Source organism: Bos javanicus, chromosome 16 (assembly GCF_032452875.1).
Source record: "Bos javanicus breed banteng chromosome 16, ARS-OSU_banteng_1.0, whole genome shotgun sequence".
Taxonomy (NCBI): Eukaryota; Metazoa; Chordata; class Mammalia; order Artiodactyla; family Bovidae; genus Bos; species Bos javanicus.
Genome location: NC_083883.1, coordinates 61426339 through 61447878, shown reverse-complemented (window position 1 = coordinate 61447878; position 21540 = coordinate 61426339). Strand labels below are relative to the sequence as shown.

The window sequence follows — 21540 nt, the reverse complement described above, 5'->3', positions numbered from 1 at the left end:
TGTTTTTTAAATTTTGTGTCTGATGTCTGGGGCAGACTGGGTATGAAATGCATAGCCAAAAGGGCCTGTTCCTTGGGAAAGGGGGATCCACATTTGTATACTTTTAAAAAGCTTTCACTAATCTCCCTTGAAAAAGGGCAGAATTTTCATCTGGTCCCTGTTGTACTTCTTCCACTTTTTTCCTAATTAGCAGGCTTCACTGTAACTTTTTTATACCTTATTAAAAACAATCATATGACCCCATCTATCCCTATCAATAAATTTAGTGATTTCATCGTGGATCTGCCTTGGGGACAGCTTTGTTCCCCACCTGGTGTACTGAATGGCCCTCTTGGGCTTGGGCTGTCATTTCGTCAGCATGGATTCTGGCTACCAGTATCATATGCTATTCTTTCTCAGGGGTGTAGCAGTGAGATAAAAATCTGTAAATTCCCCCTGGTGAAATCAAAAGATCTGATTAACCAGGTGAACTCCTGTGTGAAATGATCAGGGTCCTCAGAAAAATTCCTCAACTTATCTGCCAGATTTAGATCAGACACTGAAAAAAGTGCATTTCTTGATTTTTATCAGAAATGTCTCTTGGAGGCAGAACCATAGGGGCACTTAGTGATAACTTGCATAGCTATAGGTAATAGCTAAACGGAAAATTACCCCCTTGGTTAACCTGGAGTACAAAGGTCTCTCCTCACCCTTGGGTGTGTTTCCCCTGGGATAATCGCCTTGGTTGGAACAGCCATTTCCATAAATACAGAAGCTTTCACCAGAGCAATAGTTAGCTATTGAAAAGTTTTCTTCTCATGTTAAAATCCACCATGTAATTTAATTAAGAATTTAATGACTTTTCTAATGCTTATTGCTGTATTTCTTTTCAATCTTTTTGTAGATTCATCCTCCAATGCTTAACATCTAAGAGGGGTAACTAAAAAGGATGCTGCTAACCAGAATGACATTTGACTTACAGTTCTCCCAACAGAGAAGGGACAGCCAGATGTTACCCCTTCACTAGGCTGACCTACGTCTCGTCTCATCCAGAAGTAGCTAATGATCGATTGCCCTTTACCCACTTTTAAGCACAAAAGGTTAAACAACTGGAGGAGGGAAATAGGGACAGAGTAAAGGGACATGCAGGTGATTAAACAGTTAGTACCACTAGGGAGTTGTAAATAGAAAAAAAGAAGGGGGGAGACCCCTTTATGATTACTCAACAGAGCAGGTTTGCTTAACCACAAAACCATGTAACAGAAGCATGAGACATGCCCCCCAAATAATAAAACAATGGTGGTGTGAGACTCACACCCTGCCCAGTGAGCTCAGTAAGCTGATGGTCCCTAGGACATACTCTCTGCACACATAAAAAAACAGTAAGCTTGTAGATCTAGTTTGGTCATGTAGGGACAAGAAAACTCCACTGTTCAACCTGGAGGAGGAGCTGACGATGGAAGCATAATGTCTGTCTACTCAAGAAGGTCAAAGAAGTTCTTCTCCCCTTCCCCACTTTTACTCTGATTATAAAACTGTAGCCCCAGTAAGTTCTGGGATACAGCCTTTCTCACCTGTCCACTTGTAAACCTCACAGTGTCCTATTCTAATAAATCACTTCTCTCAAAATCTCTCACTTTGCCTCTTGCTAAATTCTTTTCAGTGTTGAGATATAAAGGACTATGGTACCAGAGCTCTTTGGAGCCCCCCCAAAATGACACCTAACAGTTTTGTATATGCCTCTAGTCTGAAAAACCAATGTCAGAAGGGCAGAAAACCTCTCTTTTCAGTCGTCGTATTTCTCAATACCAAGCATAGTGCCTGGCACAAACACCTTCAATACGTGATGTTTCAGAATCAACTGGACAGTTCTATTGCTTCATTGCTTCTGTGTTTATATGCTTAGATCTCTGGGTTTGGGGCTAACAGCTGATAGAAATATGAGCAAAGGGTTGAAAATAAAAACAATATAATCTCTATGGCCCCTTTTAATTCTAAACACCTTGGATGTTTAGGCTACTTCATTAAGATAAACTAAAGAGCACCACAAAGCACAGTGATTGATGTATCTGCTAGCATAAAGGCTGGCCTTCTGTTGGGAGGGGCATATTCACTGCAGAAGTGTGAATGTAATAATGTAGAAATAAGGAAGAAAGCATTTAGAAAAAATGGAGTACAAAGATAGTTTTAGATTTTTTTTAAAAACTACCACTTCTGAAATTAGGCCTCTATTTTTCTCAAATCTAAATTAGCTATTCAGAGTAAGTCTTTACAGGGAAGACAAACTTTATTAAGGATTTAGATTATATGGCTTGCACAGCTTTCCTACTAACCTAAAGCTTATGAATTTTAGCATCTATTGACTTTCAAACTGGGCATTAAATTCAGGGTGGGGAAGAGCACCAGTGCACCAAGCAAGGAGGACTCCTCTGTTTCAACCAGTGTAGCCGTATTCTACCTTCTTTAAAAACTGGGTTCCAGCACTCTGTGACCTGACAGAGGCTTCAGTGAATCCTTACATAAGCTTCACTAATAATATTCATTTATTCTTCAAAACATTTATGTCCCAGTTCCTTCCATTTCTGAGCCATCAACATAAAAGCCTGGAGATGTGAAGAATATCCAAGGCAGAGCTTTCTTTGACAGTAAACACACACACACACAACTACTACATAAACCATGTAAGTTACATGGAATTTTCCATTAGTAAATAAGTCACTTAAGCTTTATTAACAGAAGTATGAACTGTCTTCCATTTAGAGATTTATTCTACCTTCTAAGACTAGAAGTATTCTTATATTGGCACAAGAAAGGCCTAATAAGTCTCCTTTACCTCCACGATTTCTAAGTATTATATACACTAGTTCTAAACACTTAATACTTAGGTAAAAGCAGAAATACTTACATAATTCCACAGAAAACAAAAGTATTTTTTGCATAAAAGACCTCAAAAATTCATAACTTGTACCTTTTTTAGGCTAAGTAGGCCATGTGACCAACTTTTACAACATATAATGTTCCATTATATTTCCTATGAAGACTTCAGGATTCAATTATTCAGGCAAGTAAAATTTCCTCTTAGAAGTTTGCCACCCTACCCTAATACTAAACAGATAAATCTGAAAGTAATTTTGGAGTTGGCAACAGGAATGCTTTTAGCAATCTTGTTACCAATTCTATTACACGAGAGTCTATTATATCAAGGTGCAAAGCCAATGCACATCACCCTGCGAATCTATTTAAAAGAAAAGTATATATTCTTGGGAGTGTGCAGGAAACATTTTCCTTGCCCGGGTCTTTTTTTTTTAAGTATTCCAATGAAATAATACTAAGGATTTAGGTTTGAAATTTATGGAGAGTAAGAAAATAATGAGGCCCTATTTCTACCAGGGCTACTTGTTTGTAGCAACCCTGTGAGGTAGTTATTATCCCCATTTTACAGAGAAGGAAAACTGTGGCTCTGATAAATTCAGCAACTTTGGGTCCCACTGCTGGTAAGTATGAGGTTATCTTAATTACAAGTCTGTACATGGACTTTTTTGTTTTTGCCACACTGGTGGTTTACAAATGGGGTATTCTGAGTAGCAGGAAATGGGTATAACCAAACAAGAAGGGCTCCAGCCCTATATCCCGATCTGAACCAGAAGCAGCTATATTTTATGTTTTATATGCTGGGCTTAAGCCTAACAATTTAATTTTTCTTAAAAGGTTTCAAAACTAACGTATTTAAACTACTACACTGTATTATGTATTAGGCCACCTACTTACCACAGATATGCTAGTTTATCTTCGTCATTTTCCCCCGGAGAGAACAATGAACTTTATTCAAAATTACATAATTCTACACAAAACAAAAATATTTTTGTATAAAAGGCTTCAACAATTCATAACTTACATCTTTTTAGCCTATGTAGCCCATGTAACGAACTTTTACAACACACAATGTTCTGTTATGTTTCCTATAAAGACTTCAGGATTCAATTTTTCAGGCAAGTATAGTTTTTATATTATGATGAAAATTGCCCATACTAAATGAATTGCAGCCTTGGTTTTCTAATTAAGCTCTAACATGAGGAAGCAACTTTACCTAGGCAATTGCAGTAATTAATCCACCAAAAACCAATAAAAGCACCCTCCATTTTCCTTCCCTATCCAGAACCAACAATAAAAGCATCTGACAAATGTATGACATTAGAGATCTTAGTTGTTCTCTTAGGTAACACACTCAAACTAATGATTATACTCTATAGAAAATTAATTAATTAATACTTTATAGGAAAGAAATGTTAACCTCATTACTTTTCAAAAGGAAAAAAGTATCATTCCATAAGTGAAAATCATTTCCACCGCTATTAACAAAAGAAGGGAATGAAAAAACAAACTCAATAAATCTTTCTGAAACACATTAGTAAGAAGTTTTAGTTTAATTTATTTGTTTAGAAGAGTGTAAGTAGTTCTCTAAAGGCAAGACTTTCAATAAAAGCAGCTAATATTAAGATCATGGCTGTTAAACTAATGTCTTTCACAGAAAGTGGCTTTTCCTTTAAGTATTTCTCAAAATATCTTAGGACAGTCTAATCATTCTAAACAGTCTATAATTATATACATATTATTTGTTGTCACTTTAAAATCTTGGGTAGAAAAAAAAGGACTAATAAACAAAGGGAGGATGAGAGTTTAAAAACAAACAAACAAAACCCAGCCTTGATCAGTCTAATAAATACAGTATTCAGAATGAGTACACAGCAAAAGTCCTCTCAATGGAGTGTACATTCACAGTACTGAACAAAAAATACAGACCTAAGAATTCCATTCTCTCGCTTCAGTAGACTGGCTTATTCATAACCACATCTTAAACCAGTGTGCTTTTCTCAGCTCCCTCTTTGTATTTAAAATGTAGTTCTAAGTTCCAGTGATAGACTCATTTTAATTTTTAGAAAAATGCTGGAAATTGTGAGCTATATTAAAGCAGTCTTATTGGAATGTTATTCCATTACAACTACAATACCACTGTACAGATAATTACTGCTTAGGAACATGTGGAGTACCTTTTAAAAATAACCTTCCTTGAGGTACGGTTTTGTCTGTTGAGGCTGGATTTGCCTAAGCTCAGCTGGACCAAAAATACGGGAAATAGAAGAGGGGCCTTAGCTGGGCACTTGCAGCACACACAACAGTTATGACTTTTAAGAAATTTTACGTACCTTTCTGTGAGGTTCAGACTGACGTTACATCAATTGGAAAAAGACTTCTCACAACTTTCTAGACAGCAATAGGGCTACTAGAATACCAAGACAATAGCTTCTCAAGTTGGCTGCTTTCCCAGTTTTGAGTAATTAAGTCTCCCTTCTTTGGGGTGGACCTACATGGTCTCCAAAGCTCCATCTTTACAGACATAATCATACCTCATATAAACAACCAAAATAATTCCTGCACACCACATTGTATTATTAGCCTTAGGCATCTTATACCATGGGAACATCACACAATAAAGTACATTTTCTTGAAAATGACCATCTATTATTTACTGTACCTAAAGTATACTACCATTAAGAATAATTGAGTGAATGCAGAAGCCAGCTTCTCTGGATCTTTAGTATTCCCTTTAATATTAATGGTTGTGATTAATACTTATGATACAGACTCACTAGTCTGCAAAACAACGGAGGTCAGTATTCATTAGATAAAACAACTATACCAATGGTTACTTCTAAATAACTTCAAAGAAATTATTACCTGAAAGTTTAAACAACAACAAAAAATTTATCTTCCACATAAGTTCTACAATAAAATAGTTTAAACACGTGATTGATTCTGCAAGTTCTTTTTCAAAACTGCTTCATACATTAGAAAATATTTTTCTTTGTCCGGCCTCACTCCTTTTTCTCTTCCTGCTTTTGTCCCCCTCGATATATAATATTATGGATGCAAACTCAAGAATTCAAGGTGTAAGGGATAATTTTGCTTCACAGATATCATGACTACATAGTATAGCAAAAACAAGATAAAAATTGAATAGACCTGAACTTAAAAATACAAATTAGGATATGTAATAAGATTATATTTGGAAAAATAGATATTTTCTCTACTAGAAACAGGAAAACATTCCACATTATTTTCTTTCCCAATTGCATGGTTTATTAGCATACATTCCAATAGTGTGCATGAAAAAATTTCTAAGCCACAGGTACTTAAGTGATTTCTTCAGCAGCATTCTGGCTAATTCAGTGGCCAAAAAAACATGATGTTTGGTCTCTAATTAGATGGAGTTAAGAAACAAAACCAAATTTCTGAGATTTAAGCTGATATGACTTAGCAAAAATCTGTTGTTACATCAGCTACAAGTTTCCCTTTTCCCAAAAAGGAAAAAAATTGACTGCTTAAAAGTGTCCAAACTTCCAGTAAACTTTTAACAGCTCATTTTCAGGTGACCTAGGAATGGAGTGAGCCATCTGTAAAGCCTGAAGTGGTCCAAATAACACAGATAACTTCATGATGGCTGAAAACAGATGCTGGCTCCAAGTCAGGTAATACCCAATCTTCAGTGTCAAGGAAGGAAACAATATCCAAGCTTCTAAAACACGTAACGACAAGTCCAGGAACGTGGCCGGATATAATCCAGAAATGTGGGCTGCAAGGGGAAAAAAAAAAAAAGAAGAGTAGTTTATTTGTATGCTCTGTACATATGAGGTATGGGGTAGATTAAGGGGGTGCTGTTACGTATTGTACTGTCTGTTTAAAAATTTTATTATGTATTTATTTGTTTATTTTTGGTTACACTGGGTCTTTGATGCTGCCTGGGCTTTTCTCTAGTTGCGGCGAGTGGGGCTACTCTCTAGTTGCAGCGTGCAGGCTTCTCATTGTGGTGGCTCCTCTTGTTGTGAAGCAGAGGCTCTAGGGTGCATGGGCTTCAGGAGTTGCAGCACGTGGGCTCAGTGGTTGTGGCTCCCAGGCTCTAGAGCAACGGCTCAATAGCTATGGCACATAGGCTTAGCTGCTCTGCAGCATGTGAGATCTTCCCAGATCAGGGATCGAACCCAAATGTCTCCTGCATTGGCAGACAGACTCTTTACCACTGAGCCACCAGGGAAGCCCACGTACTGTACATGTCTTAAATGCCTTCCAGCATTTAAGCTATAAGCAGCTCACTAATTCAAAAAAAGTTCATCATTTTTATCTACAGCACAGATTTACTTGATTTAGAAGCTTTACATGAGGCTAAGTCCAGCAAAATTTACAAAGCTGCATGGACTCCTGACCAAATTCCAAATAGACATTACCCTTTTTCTGTATCTTGTGTTTTATTTTATGAGCACCACCCAAAATCTAAATGGTGGTGGGATAAGGATGATAATATACACAAATTACTATAATAATACAAAGTTTAAAATTACTGAATTATCTAAATGAGGAAGAGGAGAAAGTTCAGAAATAGAAAAGAGATGGAACAAGAATTGGAAAAAGCTTCACGGATGACACTGCATCCAAACTGGATTTTGATAAAATCTGACAGGTGAAATCTGAGTGAGCAGGAGACTGACGAGAGACAGAGTTCAGAGCAACTGGTTCAAATGCACAAAGGGGATTCGTAGGAAATAAGGAGGGGTTGAGAGCAGCACAGCAAAATCAGGGTGGACAGCAGAAGCTTTAGAAGGGAAATGGACTGATTTGATTTCGGGTATCTTTAGTTATGGGCTCCCCAGGTAGTGCAGTGGTAAAGAATCCACCTGCCAATACAGGAGACGAAAGAGACGCAGGTTCAATCCCTGAATGCTGCTGCTGCCGAGCCACTTCAGTCGTGTCCAACTCTGTGCGACCTCATAGACGGCAGCCCACCAGGCTCCCCCGTCCCTGGGATTCTCCAGGCAAGAACACTGGAGTGGATTGCCGCTTCCTTCTCCAATGCGTGAAAGTGAAAAGTGAAAGTGAAGTCGCTCAGTCGTGTCCGACCCTCAGCAACCCCATGGACTGGAGCCCACTAGGCTCCTCTGCCCATGGGATTTTCCAGGCAAGAGTACTGGAGTGGAGTGCCATTGCCTTCTCCAGAACACTGTTATGAAGAGTTTATTACTTTAGGAAGGAAGAGGTAAAAGATAAATATTTGTGGGTTTGAATGGATATACATGCCACTGAGAAAACCCTGGAGAAGACCTGCATTTTCAGGGCACAGGAAGAATATTAGAAGGAGCTAAAGAAAAATCAGATGAGGAGGGAAAAAAGAGAGACAGAACCAAGAACTAGGAGAGTTCATGGGAAGAAAACAAAAGAAAAGTTCAAGGACAGTACAGTAAGATTAGATAAGTTACTGCTTTTATTCCACATTTCCCTCCCCTTAACATTAATTAATCACCGTCTCCACTACTCCCTTCCCCTTAATCCTGCCCACAACTCTCATAATCAGAGGACAAATAGGTTACTCTTCTACTCCAGTTTGATTGAAGACTCACATTTTTCAGAGGGCAGTGTTGACGTGCATACCACTCTTGAGAATAAAAACACAGGAGGACTGCATTGCCAGCAAAGAGGGAAGTCCACATCAGGACATTCCAAATTGGTCTTTTCCGACTATCGTTGACAATAAAGTTGAAAGCCACTAAAGTTATGAAAACAACAAAAGTTACATACAGTCATCAAAACAATCTACCAGGAGTTTAGGAGACTCAGATGTTTGCTATAATCATTCAGTTACCATAAACAGCTTCAACTGTGTACATACAGTTCTATTCTGGCCACTGGTCATATAAGTAGAAACGAAGCTTCATTGTTAAAACTTATTAATCAGTGATTATTTAGAAATCAATCAGTATTCTGAATAGGTGAAAATATATATATTCCATGAAAGCATTCATATTCTAACTTGTCCCTCTCCACCCCACCCAAAAAAAGGGTTAGTTTTTTTCAGAGGGTGAACACTGTGTTAAGAATGGCAAGGTTTTTTATAGTTTGTATGAGTCTTCAAGAGGTTATTTAGCTCATTTCCCAACATCAAAGTGTAAACATCTTGCAACAGAATTGTGTATAATTACTCAAAATGAATGTTCTTACCATCTGACAAACACTACCTTGATATGACTACTATCTAGTTTTCTACATCAATGTTCTGTTTTTCTTTTAGCATTATACTCAGTACTCACGAGATGCCAAGACACTCACTTCCAAAGAACATGAAGAGCACAAAGAGCACTGGATAGAAAAAGCTCAAGCTCACAGCCAAGGCGTACTCGTGCACCGTGGCTGACACAGCAAAGACAGCTAACATGGCCACTGCCCTGAGCCTCTTCGTGAAAAACTGCAGTGAAAGGAAAAACATAAGGGCAACTTTCAAAAAGTAAGTCGTCAAACGTGCACTGCACAAGACACACTGAAAACGTACTAAAGGCACCCATTTAATCAGATCTGTATTTGCTTTTCTAAGTTTACTCCTCGGAGTAATACACATGTACTAAAATAATGACAAAAAACATTTGTGCTTAAAAATCCTTATTTCACTACATGAGGCATTTCCAAAACTAATGCTGAAAGACTGAGCATATCTTCAAAAACATTAATAACTTATATCTGTAACACACTATGGTTGACAAAACCTAGTTTTCATTTATAAATGGACACAGAGTAACACTGTACGGTAGACTGGGCAGGTACCATTTGTACAGGTAACAAAACTAAGATTCAGAAACAAGGGACTTGCCTCATCCCTAAGTCAAACTACCCTTACAAGTGAAGGACATTCACATACACTGTCATTTGTACCACAACACACTGTCATTCAGCCAATAGTGCCCTTACTTAACAATTCAAACCTACAATCCAGACATCAGTGTTAATCAGATACCAGTGTTAACTGTCTACATTTAAGTCAGTCTAAATAAATTCTGTTGTAAAGAATGTCTGGAAGACATACATTAATAACCTATACTGGAGAGTTGTAAATTCGACCATAGGAGCTTTCTCCACTTTTAACAAAAGGAACAGAAACAAAAAACAAATGGAGAAAGTAAGGGGGAGATTGGAGATTATCTGTTAGCAATGAGACTCCTTAAAAAAAAAAAAAAAAAAATCAACCATTATGGGTGGATCATTTCAGCTTCTCCAAATGCCTCCACACGTTCTTACATTGCAGCCGTGAAATCCAGAGTGAAGACATGGTCTTAATCCTAGCACCTGTATACACTGGTCCTCTATGCAGGACTACTCAAAGCAGAAGACTTCTGAGACCTTACGGGCTCACAAGAAAATTGCGGACAACTAAGGATAATTTCTTTCAGCTGTACAATACTAATACTTTTTGGAAAAGAATCTCTGTTTCTTCAACAATTTCAACTAAACCTCACTGCTCACCCAGAGAAAGTCCTTGTAAGCATAGTAATATAGCCAGTCATGGACCACCACATTCCAGGTCCTGTAATAGTTAGAGTACGATGTAGAGTTCCACCAATCCTGAGGAAAAAAAGCAAAGGTGTAAACACATAAACAAAGCCAAAGCAAAACCTCCTGAATCCTCCCAGAGAACATACGCACATAATGAGACATGCAGAGAGTGTGATGATAAATTGCTGGTCAAACACTGATGCAGAAAAATCTTCAAAGGCATTTTGGTTATTAGTGTTCAATGTGACATTAATCCTAATTCAACGGATGATTAAGTTCCCAGGTTCATTGTGTCTCATCGTCATCAAACAAGTTATGATGGAAGACACACCACATAATCATTAAGTAACCTAATGTTCATCTAAGTAACAATCACTTACCTTGCTAAAACACAATGAGAGAATTTGAAGGTCACAGACTCTGACTGTGTGATAACCCTCAAGATCAGTTTGCTGGTATCATAAACAGCAAAATGTAAGCTGCACAACAAGTGAGACAGCATAGGCGTATCTTGTTCCCTCTAAGATCAAACCAGTGGAAGAAGACATCTAAAACCTATACACTCACTGCTTTTTTGAGAGAACATTAGGGTAGGCCTAGAATGTTGTCAAAACATCAACAAACAAAACTCTAGAGGGCTTTGGGTAGGATTACAGAATACCACTGGGGGAGGAAATGGCAACCCACTCAGGGAATCTTGCCTGGAGAACTCCACGGACAGAGAAGCCTGGCAAGCTACAGTCCACGGGGTCAAAAAGAGTCGGACACGACTGAAGCAACTTAGGGCAGAACACTATGAACCAATCTGCCTCAGCCTACAACTTAGTATCAACTTTGGAAGCATAAGAATACTATCTGAAGCAGAATTAAAGCCTTTCAAAACAAAGGAGGGAAACGTTACTTCCTTCATGAACTGTTGAACAATCTTACGTAGAACAATTTGCTGACATCACTCCTACAGCACCAGACAGCCAATTTCAAATGAAATAAATAGTCAAATAAAAAGTCAGCAAAGTCTCAGAATGCCCTCTGGACACATGCTTTCCCACTATAATCACCAGTATGGGATCCAGTAGAAAGCAAATGTGGATCTAAGGCAGCAGATGTTAGAGGTAGCAGAAAAGACAAGACTATGCCACCTTTATCAGCAACAAAATTTCTGACTTAATATTCGTAAAACCTGTGGGGAAAAATGACTTCACAACATTTATGTTAAAAAGCTAGTAGCCAACAATATTCAAATACTTAACAACGAGGAAACAAAACGTGAAAAGGAGAATGATGGGTCCAAGTACATGTTACCTTATAAAACATCCTGTCACCAAAGCGTAACATCTCAGCAAAGGCATTGAGCCAACAGTGCAAAAAGGCAAAAAAAGTAAGGAACAGTATCAGCGCACCTAAAAATAAGATGAATATTAGAGTCTTTCTAAATTGCTCATATACTAGTAAGTTAATTACATATTGTCATTTGCTTAGCTAAATTACTTTGTAAAATTAAAGTTATTATTCCCCTTATCCATTCCAGAAACGATATGGTATTTTTTGAAAGCTATTTCAACCCAGTAAAGAAATGACTTTCTTCCAAGTGGGTTTTATAGATGAAAATGACCCAGTTTGTTTTTAATGAAAATGCTTAAATGTATGGCTTAACTTGGTAGTAGACTTCTGTCATTCTAAAATACTCCATGCCTTTGAATCCATCCCACAACCTGGAAGCAACTTTCTAATACCTCTCTACCAGGCAAATGCCTGTTTATTTTTTAATACCAAATACTAAATAGCATCTCCACTATAAACAAAGTTCATCAGCACTTTATATACATTACACAGTATTTTTAAATATTCATTTATATGCCCATCCCTTTCAAAAATATTGTCTACTATGTGTAAGACTGTGTAGGAGAGACTATGACTGGCTGACCTGGCTATAACACACAATCCTTGAGCTTACGGAATTTGTAGCCTAGTGGGGAAGATATACGTAAGTAACACGTACTCTATCAGAAGGACAGATAGATTTATTGGAGTAAATCTTGAAGGGCAAGCAGGGAGTGGTACTAGAAAATGTCTCAGGGAGAGGGAAAGGAAGAGAGAACATGACGACAGGAAACAGTACCATTTAATGGGTAGAGAAAAGAGAAAGAGTAAGTAAAGGAAACTAAGCTGTTCACTGCTATGTACGGCATGGCCAGAAAGAATAAGAGGGGCAAGAGAGACTTTAACATGCGGTCAACAGCATTCAATGCTTCATGGAGATCAAACAGATTAAGGGCTAAACCAACTACTGGAGGAGGTCAGTGATTTTAATAAAGGCCATTTCAATGGCCTGGTCCAATCAGGAGCCGGAGTACAGTGACTGAACAGTGAATGAGAAGATAAAGCATAAATATGGACTATGTGCATTCACTACAGTCAGAGAAAGCAAAACTTGAGTGAAAGTGAGACGACAAATGGAAACAATAGCCAGAGACAGGAAGTATGCTTCATTTGTGGGATATATGGAAAGAGATCAGAGATGGGTATAGATGTGTAGATGAGTTTATAGTGAAAAGCAGGTCAGTCAAAGGTGCTCATATGCAATAGCTTTCTGCTTTCCTTGCAATTTCATGAATGGCCATATTAACCAGTACCCACATTACCTGGCAAGATGGAGTTAAATATACATAAGATCAGAACACGAGCGCTAAAGGGCTCCTGCTTGATATTCCGAAATAAGGGGGTGCAGATTCTTTCAAAGACGTAGTACACATAAAAAAGGCAACCAAAAACCTGGAACATAACAAAGATCATTATAATAATGGTGGCTTGATCAGGAAAGATAAAAAGTGATTTTTTTTCCTTCAAAAGATACATACGTGATCCATACACTAATGTTTATATATATATATATATATATATATACACACACACACACCATTTAACATGAGTGTATAAGATTGCTGAACTTTAATCCTTCAGAGATAGTACTCAAGGCTAATATCTATCATACCCATTCTCTAGCCTTTACCAAATGGCATTTTTAAAAGATCAGACTTTGAAATCTGCTTTTCCTGTTACATGAAACCCATAACAAAAAAACCTATTTCATAAATGGGTATTTGACTGACACAAGATTTTAAAATTTGTTCTTCTGGGATTTATGATACAGATAAGGGGTTGGGGGAGTGTCAGACCACATCTACATATACATATATATATATATTAATAATAAAATAAAAAACAGAAAGGGAGGGGAAAATTAGTGTAGATGCAAACGGAAGTAACCACATAGAATTACTTTAATTACAGTAAAAAGTTTGATTATAGAAAATTACTTTTGATGTGTTGGCAAAGCAAATACCAGTTACTGTACTGGGAAGAGTTTCCACTTACACAAGATATCTAGAATAGTCAAATTCATAGAATCAGAAAGAACACTGGTAAATGCTAGAGGCTAGGGTAAGGAGAGGGGACAAGGAGTTAGTGTTTAATGGGTGAAGGTGAAATTTAGGAAGGTGAAAAATTTCGGGACATGGATGATGGTGAGAGTTGCACAATAACATGAATGTACTTGGTGCCACTGAACTGTACAGTTAAACATGGTTAAAACAGTATGTTGTACACTATGTGATTTTACCACAATATTAAAATACATACATATACACACACACACACACACACATACATATATATACATATATAAGACTTCAGTAAGAGTTTTAGAGCTCCTGGTAGACATAAATTTACCAACATTTTAAATATATTAAGTTATTATTGTATTCAAATCCCCATCTACCAATCAACAAACCTCAGGCACAAAAAAATTTACCTGTGCAAACTGCATAGTCACATAACTCCATCTTACAGTGGGGGTCCTAAAAAGGAAGAAACAAAACAACTTTCTCAATAAAGTAAATAACTGAACTTTAAAAAAGATCCTCACAGTATTTTCCCCACACAGAACATCATTTTTGACATAGGAAATACATGTATAATTCTGTTGAGAATTACTACAATCCAATCAGGTTGCTAGAATCACCATTTGGGATTTCCTACGCCAGTGGGACTCCTGCTCTGTACTCCTGCATGAACTGGCCCACCTAACTGCCTCACTCCTGGCACATTCTGGTGCTATCCCATTTCTGCTTCCTAGTGCCATTACCTGGGATAGCTGTCACGGTAGATGAGGGTAGGAGCAAACAAGAAGTACAAGTACTGGTTGACTGTGGGTACTGGAACAGTGCCTGGAAAAAGGAAACTATGTTAGACTGGAGGCTCTTCATTTTCTTTCAGCAAAACTGAAAGGGGAAAATAAGCACATAATAGGGAAGACAAATAGCTACCTCTCCTTAGCTCATGATGTTTCCTCTTGCTCTGTCAAAAATGATGACTTCTTATCCCTAAATTAACTGAATATTACCAATCCCTCTGTGGGCTTCCCTGGTGGCTCAGATGCTAAAGCACCTGCCTGCAATGCGGGAGACCTGCGTTCAATCCCTGGGTCAGGAAAATTCTCTAGAGAAGGAAATGACAACCCACTCCAGTACTCATGCCTGGAAAATTCCATGGACAGAAGAGACTAGTAGGCTATAGTCCATGGGGTCGCAAAGAGTCAAACACAAGTGAGTGACTTCACTTTTAATTCTTTTAAGTTAAGTTATTCCTGTGGCTCCTTGATTTGGAAGGAGAAAGCACATAGGCATAATGAATCTATTAACATTCTACAGAGGCAGAACACTCTCTGACATAAATCACAGAAAAATCCTCTATGACCCACCTCCCAGAGTAATGGAAATAGAAACAGTAAACAAATGGGACCTAATTAAAATCGTTTGCACAATGAAGGAAACTATAAGCAAGGTGAAAAGGCAGCTTTCAGAATGGGAGAAAATAACAGTAAACGAAACAACTGACAAAGAATTAATCTCCAAAATATACAAGCAGCTGCGTGCTGCTCAACACCAGAAAAACAAACAACCCAACCAAAAAGTGAGCAAAGAACTAAACAGACATTTCTCCAAAGAAGACATACAGATGGCTAATAAACACATGAAAAGACGCTCAACATAACTCACTATTAAAGAAATGCAAATCAAAACCACAATGAGGTATCATCTCACAGCAGTCAGAAAAGCCACCACCAAAAGTCTACAAACAATAAATGCTGGACAGGGTGTGGAGAAAAGGGAGCGCTCTTACACTGTTGGTGAGAATGCAAACTGGTACAGCCGCTATGGAGAACAGTGGTAGATTCCTTAAAAAACTGGAAATAGAACTGCCAGACGACCCAGCAATCCCACTGCTGGGCATACACACTGAGGAAACCAGAATTGAAAGAGACACATATACCCCAATGTTCACTGCAGCACTGTTTACAATAGCCAGGACATGGAAGCAACCTAGATGTCCACTGCCAGACGAACGGATAAGCAAGTCGTGGTACATATAAAATAGGATATTACTCATTTCCCATTGGAACGCATCTGAGTCAGTTCTAATGAGGTGGATGAACCCGGAGCCTATTATACAGAGTGAAGTCAGTCAGAAAGAGAAACACTAATACTGTATATTAAGGCATATATATGAAATTTAGAAAGACAGTAATGATGATCCTATATGCAAGACAGCAAAAGAGACACATATGTAAAGAACAGACTTTTGGACTCTGTGGGAGAAGGCAAGGGTGGCATGATTTGAAAGAATAGCATTGAAACATGTATATTACCATATGTAAAATAGATGACCAGGGCAAGTTTGATGCATGAAGCAGGGCACCCAAAGCCAGGGCTCTGGGATAACCCAGAGGGATAGGGTGAGGAGGGAAGTGGGAGGGGGGTTCAGGATGCAGGGGACACTTGTATACCTGTGGCCAATTCATGCTGATGTATGGCAAAAACCATCACAATATTGTCAAGTAATTATCCTCAAATTAAAATAAATTAAAAAAAAAAACAAAATTCTACGCAAATAACGCAAAGTTTAAGAGTCTAATAATCAGTGTTTTTAAATTTGGGTTGCTACAAAGGTAAAACAGAAACAATCAGGAAACAGCAAGAAAGTCTTCCAAATCAATACAGACCATATATATATATATATATATATATATATATATATTTCTCCTTCCTAACAAGTTGGGTTTTTTGTTTTTTGGATCCTTATATTTAAAATCAAACATAATGTCTACAGAATGTAATATACAATCAATCCCAGTAAATACCCTAAGGTTGAAATACCCTATGAACAATCCTTTGAATTCTGGAATTACATACTTGATTTCTCCTTGGCTGAATTGAGTACCCGAGGCACATTCTCTCTGACAAATGAGTGGGTCTTCATTATAAAACGAATCTGCAAAGGAGAGGGAAGGAAAGATGACTTTTCTATCACCGTCTTATCTCCTATAAGCAACCACTGAACAGCACAAGATTATAATCACATAAAGAGCTATTAATTTTGTATATGCCAATTCAAACTCACCTTAACGGACTAAAACAGTGAAGACCTCTAAAGAGGGATATGTTATTACTCAAATTATTTTGCATTTAACACCTCTATTACATGTATATTATGAATTGAAAAATTAAAAGCCTGTTCAAAGAAAGTCTCCTGAAATAGTCCTTTCCATCAAACAGAGCATTACAGACAACCAAGAAGAGCATTGTTGTTACTGCTGTTCAGTGGCTGTCATGTCCAACTCTTTGCCACTCCATGGACTGCAAACCGCCAGGGTTCCCTGTCCTTCACTATCTCCTGAAGTTTGCTCAAACTCATGCCAATTGAATCGGTGATGCCAAACAACTATCTCAACCTCTGATGCCCTCTTCTCCTGCCCTCAATCTTTCCCAGCATCAGGGCCTTTTCCAGTGAGTTGGCTCTTCACATCAGGTGGACAAAGTATTGAAGCTTCAGAATTAGTCCTTCCTAATGAATATTCAGGACTGATATCCGTTCAGATCGATTGGTTTGATCTCCCTGCAGTCCAAGGGACTCTCAAGTGTCTTCTCCAGCACCACAGTTCGAAAATATCAATTCTTTACTGCTCAGCCTTTTTTATGGTCCAACTCTCACATCCGTACATAACCACTGAAAAAACCATAGCTTTGACTTGATGGACCTTTGTCAGCAGTGATGTCTCTGCTTTTTAATATGCTGTCTAGGTTTGTCATAGCTTTCCTTCCAAGGAGCAAGTGTCTTTTAACTTCATCGCTGTACTTGCCACCTGCAGTGATTTTGGAGCTCAAGAAAAGAAAATCTGTCATTGCTTCCACTTTTCCCCCTTCTTTTTGCCATGAAATTATGGGACCAGATGCCATGAACTCAGTTTTTTGAATGCTGAGTTTTAAGCCAGCTTTTTCACTCCCCTTTTTCACCCTCATCAAAAGGCTCTATAGTCCTTCTTCACTTTCTGCCATTAGAGTGGTATCATCTGCATATCTGAAGTTGTTGTTATTTTTCCCAGCAATCTGGATTCTAACTTGTGATTCATCCAGCCCGGCATTTTGCATAATGTACTATGCATATAAGTTAAACAAGCAGGGTGACAATATAAAGCCTTAAGGTACTCCTTTCCCCATTTTGAACCAATCCATTGTTACATTACAGATGGCCAATATAAGTCAGAAAATTCTGAAGGGCATACAAGCAAAATAAATCTTTTAGATGGTTATATGACAAAACAATCAATCTGACACTTTAAAAGTAGAGTTTTTAATGACAAAAAAATTTTCTAATTTAGATGGCTTCTACAAAAAATGTTCAAAAACTGAATTTGAATTCACCCAGAATAGTTCAATTTATTTCAATTATCAAGAATTAGAGAACACTGAAGATAGAACAAATTTTAAAAGATGATCTAGCTAACACTTTAATTTTATAATTAAGAGCCTAAAGAACTAGATATGAAAATGTATCCAACTACTAAACAAAAGTAACTGAATTATTATTATTAACTAAGCAAATCATTGCACTAGGCACACTCAAAATCTTACCTGTTCTAATATAACAATGCACCGGGAAGCTGGTGGTAGTGTATATGCTAACACAACATAAAGTGGTCCTAAACCTAGAACTCCAATCTGGAAGACCACAAAAAGGAAGCAGTGTATGAAAGAATGGACCACTGGGTGAGAAGTCCTGTGATAGCCTCTGGCCCAGCGTTGAAACAGGAAATAAGGAACTGTCAGTGTACATAAGAACATGGTGAGCCACGTCCACAAAACAACAGTAAGTTTCCCAAAAGCATAAGACATGAGATTGAACTCAAGCACCAGCCTGGGGAGGAAAAACACAAAGAACACAGAAGTGGATTTTTTAATACACACTTATTCATAAAATTCAAAACTTTCAGACCCCAAACCCTCAACTTCAGGAAACAATACTAATAAACAGAGTCATGGATATAACATTTGTGCTCCTAAGCCTCCACTTCACAATTTATTTATTTTCTAAAAGCCATAGGATAATATGGTCTTTGAACATATGATATCTAAAATACTCAGAACTTCCCAATGAGTAGATTCTCACATTAATGTATTTTAAACTCTGAAATGTTCTATGGCAAAGTTAATATCTGAACTGTTCAAACAGCAATCAGTTATGTACAAATGATGGTTTTTCAGAAAGAAATAGTACAATCTGAAAATCTAATATACATTACATCATTATCTCAAATTTCAAACATTAAATTCCAATAAGCTACCCGATTTTTTGAAACAAAATATAACACATACCACAGTAGAAAAATTGATGTTATATATACAAAATTCTTTCCAAATTTTCCTAAAGGAAAATTACCTAGAAACAACTAATATGGCCTATTAAAACAGACCATTTAAAAAGTTAAAAGTAATAAAACTTTTAATATTCTTTTTGGTTGTACTTTTCAAGAGAGAGGAATCCCACTCTTGAACCAGCTGCTCTGGGATTTTCTGAAGCAATTTAACTGAATCTTTTTTTTTCCCAGAATATAAATACAGGGAAAACTCTCAACACCCCATGCATCCACTAAACAGGTATGCTGTCTTACCTTCCTTCATCAATGTAATCTACTGCAAGTGTGCTGAGAATGAAGAGAATGAGGAGGGCAATGAACATGTGATATATTGTTCTGATGTGGTCCACCTCAAACAGCTCACTATAAATACAGTTCAAATAAAATTAATCAGCATTTTAAAACACCAAATATTAAAGACTTTACTTCAAAGTAGTTCAGAAGATGCTTGATCCATGTTCCAAAACTATCTCAACAGTAATCATGAAACATTACTAATGAGTATCAGTATTCTTATAAAGAAATGAATAATAATTACCTACTCACAGAGCATTTCAAAAGAAATGCTCATTACCTACTCAAAATGCACTTTTAATTTTCAGTTCACAAATGAGGTTGCCACAATTAGTCTACATAGCCTATTTTTCCCCCATAAAATCTACATAACTGCTATGATTGATCCATATTGATACATGGCAGAAATTAACACAATATTGTAATTATCCTTCAATTAAAAATAAACAAAATAAGGAGGCTTCCCTGGTGGTCCAGTGGCTAAGACTCTGAGGTTCCAATGCAGGGGGCCTGGGTTTGATCCCTGGTCAGGGAACTAGATCTCACATGCTGCAGCTAAGAGTTTGTACACTGCAACTAAGGATTCCATGTGCCTCAACTGAAACCCAGCACAGCCAAATAAATAAATATTAATAATTAAGGAAAAAAAATCTGTACAACTAGGGTTTTAAAATAAATAAATTTGAGAAAACTATCAAGTCTCAAAGCCTAGCCAAAGAGAGATGAAAAAAACTTATGAATCAAGAAGGCAGCAATACTCTCTCAAAAGTGGTTTACCTAATTGGGAAAGTTTTGTTCCAGCTCTTTGGGTAACCAATTCTCTGAAGCACAACTTCAAGGAATTTATCAGAGGACCAATAACCACTCTTACGTACAACTTCTCCTTTGAAACCAGACACAGAACCAAAAAAATCAAAGGAGAAGCTGCTGCTGCTGCTGCTGCTAAGTCACTTCAGTCGTGTCCGACTCTATGCGACCCCAGAGACAGCAGCCCACCAGGCTCCCCCGTCCCTGGGATTCTCCAGGCAAGAACACTGGAGTGGGTTGCCATTTCCTTCTCCAATGCATGAAAGGGAAAAGTGAAAGGGAAGTTGCTCAGTCGTGTCCGACTCTAAAGACCCCATGGCCTGCAGCCTACCAGGCTCCTCCGTCCATGGGATTTTCCAGGCAAGAGTACTGGAGTGGGGTGCCACTGCCTTCTCCAAAGGAGGAACAAGAGATGGCAAATGTACAAAAAGAAGTATCAAAACTAATGGATTATATGAACACAGAACAAACAAACATTCATAGACTACACAGTGATTCTAACAATCAGAATAGCTTGATTTTTAAAAATTCAAACAAATAACCAAAACAACTAAAAATACTTACTCTAAGACAGATCGCCTTGTAACAAAAATCTTTCCATGTTCCGGAGGTGCTCTCAGATCTCTGGGAAGACCAAAAATTAAAATAAAATATGAGTACTGCAAGTATTACAAGAAATTTAAACATATGGCTAAAGAGAAGGAATAAATACTACCAACTATAGCTTGTAATATTAATTAACTGCCTTCTCACTATGACCCAGGTACTGTGTTAGGGTTTTATGCATGTTAACGCATTTGCTCCTTCTGAACAATGCTATGAAGTAGGTGCAGACACATCTGATTAGGAAGGAAGAGATGTTAGGCAAACCTAACCAGAGCAGCACTTAAAGCCTCCTGGAAATGCCCGCCCAGCCCCTATGGAGATAGATGCATTCCTGGAATGACAGGTTGACAACCACTCTTCCTTCTCCTAAATATTCCTAAGGACAAGACTCCAGCCATACTTTACTCAGTTCACATACTACTATTGATCTGTCCTCCAAAACGGCACTGATATGTATGATCCCTTGTGGCTCAGCTGGTAAAGAATCTGCCTACAATGGGGAGACCAGGGTTTTGATCCCTGGGTTGGGAAGATCCCCTGGAGAAGGGAAAGGTTACCCACTCCAGTATTCTGGCCTGGAGAATTCCATGGACTGTATAGTCCATGGGGTCGCAAAGAGTCGGACACAACTTTCATGACTCACAACAACAACCCCTAAGGTCTTCCAACAATCCCCAACAGCCTCATGATCTAAAAAAGTGCCTCCAGTTACTAAAACCTCCCATTTTAACATC

The 21540-nt window shown here is 37.8% G+C and overlaps 1 protein-coding gene across 5 annotated transcripts in view; it reads right to left on the bottom strand.

Annotated features, from left to right (window-relative positions):
• Nucleotides 1-4388: 4388 nt before the first annotated feature.
• SOAT1 (sterol O-acyltransferase 1) overlaps nucleotides 4389-21540 on the bottom strand; it is a 61704-nt gene continuing 44552 nt past the window's right edge. For 4 of the 5 annotated variants that reach the window (XM_061383332.1, XM_061383334.1, XM_061383333.1 and 1 more), the window contains 12 exons: nucleotides 20765-20824; nucleotides 19355-19462; nucleotides 18318-18600; nucleotides 16599-16677; nucleotides 14492-14573; nucleotides 14159-14204; nucleotides 12990-13119; nucleotides 11650-11747; nucleotides 10318-10416; nucleotides 9133-9268; nucleotides 8427-8572; nucleotides 4389-6610 (listed from right to left, as the gene is read on the bottom strand). In XM_061383332.1, the coding sequence (XP_061239316.1) occupies nucleotides 6554-6610; nucleotides 8427-8572; nucleotides 9133-9268; nucleotides 10318-10416; nucleotides 11650-11747; nucleotides 12990-13119; nucleotides 14159-14204; nucleotides 14492-14573; nucleotides 16599-16677; nucleotides 18318-18600; nucleotides 19355-19462; nucleotides 20765-20824 (1324 nt within the window). In that variant the 3' untranslated portion in view covers nucleotides 4389-6553. Of the gene's footprint in view, nucleotides 6611-8426; nucleotides 8573-9132; nucleotides 9269-10317; nucleotides 10417-11649; nucleotides 11748-12989; nucleotides 13120-14158; nucleotides 14205-14491; nucleotides 14574-16598; nucleotides 16678-18317; nucleotides 18601-19354; nucleotides 19463-20764; nucleotides 20825-21540 lie in introns of those variants that run through there. The other variant, XM_061383336.1, reaches the window with a different exon arrangement.